The 11017-nt window shown below is 39.9% G+C and overlaps 1 protein-coding gene across 1 annotated transcript; it reads right to left on the bottom strand.

Moving 5' to 3' along the window:
* Positions 1 to 7131: 7131 nt before the first annotated feature.
* On the bottom strand, positions 7132 to 9455 carry LOC116010977 (protein FAR1-RELATED SEQUENCE 5-like). The gene is made up of 5 exons (XM_031250469.1): positions 9362 to 9455; positions 9120 to 9211; positions 8667 to 8794; positions 7597 to 8542; positions 7132 to 7425 (listed from the first exon to the last, which is right to left on the bottom strand). The coding sequence occupies exons 1-5, from the start codon at positions 9453 to 9455 to the stop codon at positions 7132 to 7134; spliced, it is 1554 nt and encodes a 517-aa protein (XP_031106329.1).
* Between the last annotated feature and the right edge of the window lie 1562 nt (positions 9456 to 11017).

Genomic DNA, 11017 nt, shown 5'->3' with positions numbered 1-11017 from the left:
CACGTAAGGGCGCGGCCACATTTGAATAAAAATCTATACATACATACATATACATATACATATATATATATATATATATATATATATATATATATATATATATACATATATATAAATATATGTATGTATATATATACATATATATATATATATGTATAGAGGAGGCATCTGGTGCGGCCTTGCACTTACATGCGGCCGTGTGGCCTGATGTCAACCACTAGATGATTTATTCCAACGCTCCATATTTGTCAAAATAAAAACGCGCTGTGTTGAAGAATAACGTGAAGGATGGGTAGATTGGAAAATTTACATTATTCAAACCGCACTGTCTAACCCCACTCCGTTGTTTCGATTCACAATCCCAACGCACTAAACACACAACGCTCTCCATTTCCCCGCGAAACCTGTCGAAGCAAAAAACTGCAGTCGCCGATCATAGAGCACCGACCATCGGACGCCGTAGAAGGACAACGGACGACGTTAGAAGACTCCATCACAAACAACGACCGCCGGTTTGGAAGAAAACGTACAAGTCGACTTCAGCAGACAAAGAACAATGACGAAATCCAACGGTATACTCTCACAGTGTAACCACATCATTTTAGTTCAAAAATAGGGCAAAAAACCGCAAATTATTGTTGCATTTAGGACTAGGGCACCATGTAAAGTGTTGTTTGTGCATTATCGAGATAAATCTTGTTCATATTTGAGATTATACTAGTGTATTGCCCAATAATATGTGTATTTGGTGTATCGTGGTGGAGGGAGGTGGAATGGTGTGTTAGAGCATTGCATTAGTGCTTTTTAAAACGTTGACTGGTGTATATTTTCTACATTTGACTAAGTGCATTCTGCGTGACTAAGTGGATTTAGGCATTGGTGAAAATGGTGTGTTTTAGTGTGTCTACTGGTGCATTATATACGATTAGTAGTGTGTTTTTACTTATATTGGTGCTTTCCATGTGATTTACTGTCGTTCAATATGGAAGGCAGGTAATGGTGTGTCCTAATCTGTCCAGTTTTGCATTTTAGTATGTATAATAGTGTGATTTTTTATAGATGTTGATTAGTTTTACAAGAGTAGTCGCATTTTATGTGTGCTGGGTAGATGGTGTGTTTTAATCTGAGTACTGGTGTAATAGATTCACTTAATTGGTGTTTTTTTGTTACTGGTGTATATTTTCTACATTTGACTAAGTGCATTCTGCGTGACTAAGTGGATTTAGGCATTGGTGATAATGGTGTGTTTTAGTATGTCTACTGTTGATAATGGTGTGTTTTAGTATGTCTACTGGTGATAATGGTGTGTTTTAGTATGTCTACTGGTGAATGATTTGATTACTAATTTAAATTAAAAATATCTACTGGTGAATGATTTGATTACTAATTTAAATTAAAAATATCATCTGGTGAATGATTTGATTACTAATTTAAATTAAAAATATCATTTAGGCAACAAAAGAAAAGCAATTGAACAGGGGCGGGGACATCCAGAGCAAAGGAACCCAGAACAAACTCTGCACCCGAGCAAGAAGAAGAACAAGCTCAGCAGCCTGCCCAGGAGCATGCTGACCAACAACAAGCAGAGCCAATTCAAAGCCCAGAACCAAATGATAATACGGAGCAAGAGAGTGAGGATGAGAGTGAGGAAGATGGCTCAGGACAAAGCAGCGATGATGAGCTTCATATAAGGTCCCTACCAACAAGAATAACCAAGAATGTAGTCCGGCTTAACCCTGCACAACAACAGTGTGTAAGGGAGATGAGAATGGGCAACCTACTAGACCTTAACATCACCAACCTACCACGCAGATTAGGGCTGTGGTTAGTGGAAAACTTTGATCCAAGGAGCTGCACCTTACAACTCCAGAATGGACAATCAATCCATATCACTGCAGCTGATGTTGCTGCAACTCTTGGGCTTCCTATGGGACAGATTGAAATAACAAGGCGGGCAGCAAGGGCAGTTCCAGAAATCCTGCGGGAATAGAGGGCAATGTTTGAGAAGACAACAGCATGTATTACACTAGGTGCTATGATCACAAGGATGTTAGAAACTGAGGCTGGTGATCCTTGGTTCAAGAGACACTTTGCCCTGCTGGTGATCACTGTGTTAATAGACCCGATGGTAAATGGTTATGTCAACCAAAACTACATTGACCATCTTCAGGATGTAGACAACATCCCAAACCTCAACTGGTGTCAAATGGTGATCAATTCACTGGTTACTAGCAAGCTTTCCTGGGAGAGAAGCGCAGACAAGATCTTTGGAGGGCCAATTCTATTCCTGACGGTAAACCCACTCCCATCACCTACAAATCCATTAAAACATCACACACAATCCAACTAATAATACTGTGAAACACAATATGCAGGTATTCTATGCTGACCGGGTGGTGCTTTACAGACATACTGTGCCAAGAAGCTACCCAGCCTTCCGATCTTTGACATTCAAGCTGTTGTCAAAGAGAGAGCAAGCTGAAATAAAATCTGGTGGCTTCGGGTTTGGGCACATTGATAGTGCTTTGGAGCTGCGAAATGCCCCACCTGAAGAAGCAGGTCCATCGATTCCACAAGCTGATGTCCCACCCCAACCAGAGCCGCGGGAACAGAACTCCAGACTACCAGAAGGATTAGAGGTAAACAGGAGTGCATATCTTGATATTTATTAGTGTGTTTTATCACATAGAATAGTGTGTTTTGTGCATATGAGTAGAGTATTGTGTGGGTGGGGAGTGGTTAATTGTTTAGTCGTGTATTTTATAACGTTGAATGGTGTGTTTTAATAAAAATATTGGTTCATTACTAACCAGCAGCTATTCTATATACAGGATTTTGTTGACGAAATCACCAGCACCACAAGGACCATTGCAACAGCGCTGCTAAGAATATCAACTCTTGTTGAGACCGCACCTTCTGCAATCCTTGAGAATGAAAGATTCAAGAAAATGTTTGAATCAGCAAGGCAGCTGCTTGGATTTAAAGCTCAAGAAGAACAGGACCTGACATTCTCTCAAGAGGAGGATGCATACTGGGGTAACCCAGATGTCCTAAATTCAGTTGATGAAATTGTGCGTGCAGTCTAGAAAAGGACTTATCTGAATGATGTCCCATCATTTAGTCTTAGTGTAACACCCCGGCTCGGCTATACCGTACATCCGGAGTAGTTACCGCCACACCTAGACTAAACCCAGCCAAGACCAGACAGAGTTCACTCTAGGTGCACAGGCTAACAAGAAAACTATTTCACATCATCATCATCATTACCCAACATATCTTCATACATATATATATAGGTGAGCAAAAGGGGTAGCTACACTAACTACCAGAATATATCCAAGAGTTTAATTACAACTTACTAGCCAGCTAAGTTCATCATGGCTACAAAAGATACATGTACACAAAAAAAAAAAANTGAAACCAAAAATTTATTCCAGACTAACCCTCAAAATTGGGCTAGGTTCGGTACACCGCGAAATTTTAGCGATGTACGATCAAAATAAATTTTCGCTGCTATGGGCTGATTTAATTGAATAGGAAGTTCAAGAATAATAATATGGTGTCTAATAATCCATTTCCGAGGATAATCGGGTCCGAATACCAGCTTCTAAAATTTTACGGTTCGTGACCGGCACGAACGATCGCAACTTAATAACAACTATACTTCCTAAAAAAAATTATTTTGAAGCATCGGTCACTTATCTTATGAATGTCATAGCTTAAAGACATATTTTCTGAACCTCAAACTTATCGAAATAGACGAGGGGTTACACTTAGACTGATGCAGGAAGAGCAAAACCATGGTTGGGATGACGTCAATGCTGTAGCCAGAGAATATGGTGATGGTGAGCAGAGACAAGAAGGAGATGCTGTTGAAGTGAATGTTGATGTAGGTGAAGAGATACCTCAGCCAACTGAAAGACCTCAGGAAATCAGAACTGAAATTCCAGCCCCAAGTGATGAGGTAAAGCCACTATATTTCATTACACAATACAAAAAACAATGGAAAAAAAAAAGTTATAAATGAATATAGCAGGTAACCCCAGATCAAGCCCCACCAGGAAGTTCATCATAACCACCCCCAGAAATCCAAGCAAAGGACAAGGGAAAACGACCAGTGCTGGAATACTCCCCACTTCGGCCCCGACAGCCCCTTCCAATAATAGACATAAATGCACCAATCAATGCAACTGAGGAGGCAGTGCGGAAGTGGGTGCTTGAAAATCCAAACCCTGATGTGTAAGTCTTTTGTTGGGTGCTTGAAAATCCAAACCCTGATGTGTAAGTCTTTTGTTCATGCATGTTTTATCCAAACCCTGATGTGTAAGTCTTTTGTTCATGCATGTTTTTATTACTGGTGTGTCTATACTAGATGGTTGCTGCTTTTAAGCATAGAATTGTTTAGTGGTGTGTTTTAGTAAAAATGGTGGTGAGTTTTGCGATGGTAGATGCATTTGGTGTTATGTGTGGTTAATTAGTGTGTTTTAACATGAAAAATGGTGTGTTTTATCACATAGTATGGTGTGTTTTAATACGTGTGTTTGTAAATTGCAGTTGACTACTGTTTGGGTATCATGGGTTGGGACTTTCTGTGTTTGAATTGTTTAGTCATGTATTTTATAACATTGATTGGTGTGTTTGGAGTCAGTACATTTATTTTTATTTACCTTGTGCATATCCATTTCCAGGAGCGAAGAATTATTTAAGTTTCAATCAAGAGTTATTCTCTGGGAAGATATGTTGTTACTAAAGCCAAACTCTAAGATCCCCACAAGTATCATTGATGCTTGGGCAGCAATTTTGAATAATAATGAGGAGGATCGGCTTTCGTCGAGATTCTTTGCTTCCACGTGGACAACTGTAAGTTAAAATTATAAAACAAATAAATCCTAAAAAACGTACAAGTTCTAACAATAATAACATTTAAATTACAACTGTACACAATTGTGGATCCCCTTGGCGAAGAGGATGAGAGATTTGTGAAATTCAGTGACAACTACCTAGTGGACAAAACCTTTGCAGTGGAGACCCAATGGAAAAACATTCAACATGTAAGTGTTACGAATTGCTTAGTACATTTTATTATTTGATTGGTGATTTTGGTACACATTTTGACACAATATTTTTCCTATAGTTTCTGTTTCCAATAATAGCATCTCAGCACTATTACATGATTCATTTTGATCCACTGTGTGAGAGATTTGAGGCAATAGACAACTCATCTAAAGTTTGCAAAACTGATGACAAATATGGAATTGTGCCTACGACATTGGTAACATACTGACCTCTTGCTTTTCTCATACACAACACTATATTCAAAAACTACAATTTCTATGCCTTTAATTGTATGCAGCAAAAATTTCTTTCAATGTTCATGACTGGTTTGAAATCAACTTACAAATCTGAGAAGATTGCGAAGTTGAAGCTAAAGAGAATGAAGATGTCTTGGAGGGATAACAAAAACAAGGTTGATTGTGGTGTGTTTCTCATGCGCCATATGGAAACATTCAGAGGGCAATTACCAGAACTATGGGACTGTGGTTTGGAAAAAGAAAACAAGGACCAGTTGAATGTTTTAAGAATCAAATACTTAACTGCACTTGTCATGTCAGATGTGAATGAGCACAAAGCCCGGAACATACAACAAGCAGCAGAGTTTGGACTGGAAAACTGACTTTGGCGGTAAGTTTGATGTTGCATTATCTGTTTTGTGGCTTCTTTGACACTGATGATTAGACAAAACTTTTTGGTTGACATTATGATATGTCTAGGACAGTTGGTACGTAGCTTTTTAACTGCTAATAGCTTTGACTATGTTGTTTAGGAACTTTATTTGTTACTACTTTTTGGTTGAATGCATAGATTATGCCACAGTTGCAAAATGGACCACTGAGTTTACTAAAACACACCACATAAGGTGTAAAACACACCACGGACCTTACTAAAACACACCAGTCAAGGTGTAAGAATGCAACACTGACCTTACTAAAACACACCACTCAATATGTAAAACACACCGCATAAGGTGTAAAATACACCACTGACCTTAGTAAAACACACCACTCAAGGTATAACAATGCAACACTGACCTTACTAAAAACACCACTCAAGGTGTAAAACACACCACTTACCTTAACTAAAACACACCACCTAAGGTGTGAAAGACACCCCATAAGGTGTAAAACACACCACTGACCTTACTAAAACACACCACTCAAGGTGTAAAACACACCGCTGACGTTACTAAAACACACCACTCAAGGTGTAAAACACACCGCTGACGTTACTAAAACACACCACTCAAGGTGTAAAACACACCACTGACAATACTAAAACACACCACCTGAGGTGTGAAACACACCACATAAGATGTAAAACACACCACTGACCTTACTAAAACACACCACTCAAGGTGTAAAACACACCACTGACCTTACTAAAACACACCACTCAAGGTGAAAAACACACCGCTGACGTTACTAAAACACACCACTCAAGGTGTAAAATGCAACACTGACAATACTAAAACACACCACTCAATGTGTAAAACACACAACTGAACTAACCAAAACACACCACTCAATGTGTAAAACACACTACTCAAGCTGTAAAACACACCACCGACCTTACTAAAACACACCACTCAAGGTGTAAAACACACCGCTGACGTTACTAAAACACACCACTCAAGGTGTAAAACACACCACTGACAATACTAAACACACCACTCAAGGTGTAAAACACACCACTGACAATACTAAAACACACCACTCAAGGTGTAAAACACACCACTGACAATACTAAAACACACCACCTGAGGTGTGAAACACACTACTGACCTTACTAAAACACACTACCTAAGGTGTGAAACACACCATTGACATTTCGAAAACACACCACTCAAGGTGTAAAAATGCACCACTTACCTCACTAAAACACAACACTCAAGCTGTAAACATATGAAAAAACACCACTTACTCACCATATGTCAAGTACGCATGTGCGTAACAGGACACGCCAGTACTTGTATTAAAATGCACCAGTGCACAGATTAAAAGTATTAACATATGTATCAAAACACACCACCCTATGAATTAACACAAATCATATACAGTAATACAATGATCAATTTCAATTATTTAAAGAACATGTCCTACTGTTATGGCCATATTCATCACAAGTGTGGCATCTCCTTGATTGCTTTGCACACTTGCTTACAGCTCTCTCCCTTGCACTCTTCAATCGTTTACCACTACCCTTGTTCTTAGCTTTGACAGGGTTGTGCACTTCCACTAAAGATGCCTTGGACATAGACCCACAAAATGAATTAATCACACTTTGCTTGTTACCAACAGCCACGCTACTGCCATTATCACTCCCATCTTGAAGAAATAATTTCCTTTGATCATTAATAACGCTTCGTATCTGTGAAAAACGATAAATATTACCATCAACCAACCCCACACAAGAATAAATATCAGACCACATAAGATTAGTAAGCAGCCTAACGTTCTCCACTTTCGCAGATTGATCAACAACTATACTATCAATATCAAATATTGGGTGCAAACATGCACCCTTTGTCTACCGATGCACCAAATACCTAGAAGGAATACTCTCAAGACCACGATCTTTAAAAACAAAAAAGATATGCTTACACAACAAACCCATCCTCTCAAACATGTTGCAAGAACACCTTGCACAAGTATCATCCAAAACTAAATTGACAGCCCATGCTCGATGGTCACCATCTTTTATCATGTAAGACACGCTGCCATCAGAATCACTCAAAGATACCACTTGACAAGAAAAACAAGTTGCACAAATCTCCTCTTGAACATCATAAAACACAGAAATTGTGTAAACACCCATGGCATGCCGCTCCAACGCCAATGGTGTCTTCAACACGGGAAAACAAGCTTCACAATCAGCATTTAGTTTTGCTTGGGCATGCCGCTGTGCACCAATAGCACTATCATAATGCACCAAAAATTCAACCAAGCTAGAATGTCCATTAGAGAAGCTACCAAAGAAACTGTTTTGAGACTCCAATCTAGATCTGGTCCTAACCAAACCCACCATAAACTCATCATGAAAGTATGGAGATGCCCAAAATGTTCGGGACTCAAACAAGTAATGAAACCAACCATTATCACCCAACCCATATTCCTCCATAATCTGATTCCATCGCAACTCAAAGGCCTCGGGATCAATTGAATTATCCCAAACGATGCAATTCAACTTCCTCCTAAACACCTCGTCTTTAGACAAAACCGGTCCAACCTTCTCTCCCACCTTACACATTATATGCCACATACAAAATCTGTGTTTTGACGCACCAAACACTTGAGCAACGGCAACCTTCACAACTGGATCTTGATCTGTAACAACGCAAATAGGATCATGACCCATAATTTTCTTAAAACTCTCCAAAAGCCACACGTATGAGTCTATGTCTTCCTTCGTAAGTAGCCCAGCACCAAAGGTGATGCATCTCTTATGATTATCAATGCCAGTAAATGGGACAAAAACCAGATTATACCTACATAAGGAAAAACACAGGAAAAACAGTTAACACAATAACACGTCTCATAACACACCATATAGCAGTGAATAATACACCACTATTCTATACAAAATGCACAAACAAAAAACAGATTTCTAACCTGTTAGTACGATATGTAGCATCAAACGAAACAACATCACCAAACAAAGAAAAGTTCTTCCTTGATACTGCGTCCGCCAAGAAGACCCTTGAGAGCTGGTCAGCCTCATCAACATCATATTCAAACGGCTAAAGTGCCAACCCGCACCCTGAACTATAAGCGATTTTTCATGCCGCACCCTAACCTTTCATAAGTGCTGTTTCGATGCACAAACCACAAATTTTTTTCCACCTAGACTATTTAGTAGGTTTTCAAGTTGCCTTGCTGACATGGCACCGGTAATGTACTATTGTGGACCTTTTCAGAGTCAATTCCCATGCAATCTTGATGAATGTAATCCCCTCCGTCCACCTCACCTACCAGCTGGCTTCGTCGTCACCTTCATCAACACCCAGCAACGGTCGACATGTTCTCTGGCATCCGCAAGCCCAGCCTCGACATCCGCTACGTCACCATCTCCGATGGCCTCTCGTCATCTCCGACATCTGCAATTGACGTTGAGATTAATAAGGTACTTGGCTGTGTATTCTCAGATGCGCAAATTCCTAACCATAGAAATAGAAAATAGAATTGTAATGTTCAACACTTAAGTTGTTGTTCCTTGAGATACTTCTTTCTGGCTTCATCTCTTGCTTCATATCTTTCAACAACATAGACATAAGAAGCATCGTAACCATTCCAACGGTCCCTTTTACCATCATAATCCAGCTCAAACTGCTCTATCTTCTCATGCTGCTCTGCTGAGAAATCCGGTAATACACTTCCCTCGTCACCCAAAAGAACTTGCATGATCCAAACACAATTAAAAGAATAACAAAATGCACTCTAACCATTAAGGAAAAATACCGATCTCTCAGCATTGAGATATCAAGGAGCAGAGGACATATACTTGCGCCTCAAAGGCCACTTTGGCTGCGATCGAATACGTGCTCGGAGTGCGATCAATTCAGCCTATGGTGATGGGCTGGCCTTTTTCTTGGCCAGTTTTTCCAACCCATCCGATACATCCATGACTTTTGGTGGCCGCATTGGCTTAATGAATGAGACTCCATTATTAACAGCAGTTGTAGATCCTTTCTACATACTCGTCCATGGAGGTAGTTAATAAGATAATAATGTAAGCAAGGAATGGCATCAGCAACAGGAAGTCATCTAGCGAGTATGCATGCAAATTTACTGTGACCATGAAATAATAATAATAATAATAATAATAATAATGAGTGATTTTTTTTTGTTTTGGGGGGAAAGGATGTTTCTTATTGGTTCCAATATGACTGCATATTCCCATTATTGGAATAACCAACTCAGCAAGGGAATCATTTTCTAGTGCTGAGCTTTACCCACGTACAAGGTGCTTCAATGCTTAATTAGTTTCATGCCTAGCCTGCATGCATGCATGCCATGAACAATTCCTTTCATCACAAGCTAAGAAAACTCCATTATATTCCCAGCCAATGATTCAAAACTCCTTTATGTGAGTTTTGTGGGGCTGGTGAGGGTAGTGGTGTATTGGTGTCATGGTGTGTGTGATCTTTTGGCAGTTAGGAGGTCTCCTCTCACTTCTGTTCTAAGTCCCTTCCCTTCAAAGAGTACACAACACTCAAGAGAGAGAGGGGGAAGACAACCCTTATTATGATTAGCATATTTTTACCCAGTAACTCATTGTCAAACAGCTGTGTTTACATTCTGATCATCATTTGTACTTTCTGGGCTTGTTGGGCGCTTTGATTTGATTTTATTCTTGCAACCGAGTTTTCAAAATGGGTTTTTGATGAACAAGGGAAAACATGGAGACATTGAATTGGAAATGTCTATGAAGAGTAGGGGAGGAGGGCTGGCTTGTTCGTCGGCGGGGAACAGGGGATTGCGGCGGATATATGGACTCTTAGATGTACGGTGGCGGAGATGGTCACCGGAGTTCCGGCGGAGAAATATTCAGAGCCGGCGGGCTGTTGATGAGAATTGGGGTTGGAGAGGAAGTGCAGGAAATCACCGGGAAGCTATGGGAGGAAGGGAAATATGAAAAAAGAAAAAAATAATAAAAAAATTCCATGTCACCTTGTTATCACCGGTTACCCATAAGGAACCTGCAAAAAGTTCTAGGTGCAATTTTTTTTATGGTTTGTGCATCGAAACAGCACTTATGAAAGGTTAGGGTGCGGCATGAAAAATCGCTTTGGGTTCAGGGTGCGGGATGGCACTTTAGCCGATTCAAACCCAAATGCTTCGCACAATTCACGCCTTTTAAACAGCGTATCTATGAACAATTGAGCATCACCATTCAAAATGTACGCCATTAAATCCCGTTTGAAATTTGGAATGTCCACACTTGTAGCCCCCACATTAGAATA

Source organism: Ipomoea triloba, chromosome 1 (genome assembly GCF_003576645.1).
Source record: "Ipomoea triloba cultivar NCNSP0323 chromosome 1, ASM357664v1".
Taxonomy (NCBI): Eukaryota; Viridiplantae; Streptophyta; class Magnoliopsida; order Solanales; family Convolvulaceae; genus Ipomoea; species Ipomoea triloba.
The sequence above is the reverse complement of the archived record's forward strand: the minus strand, read 5'-3'. Positions and strand labels throughout refer to the sequence as shown.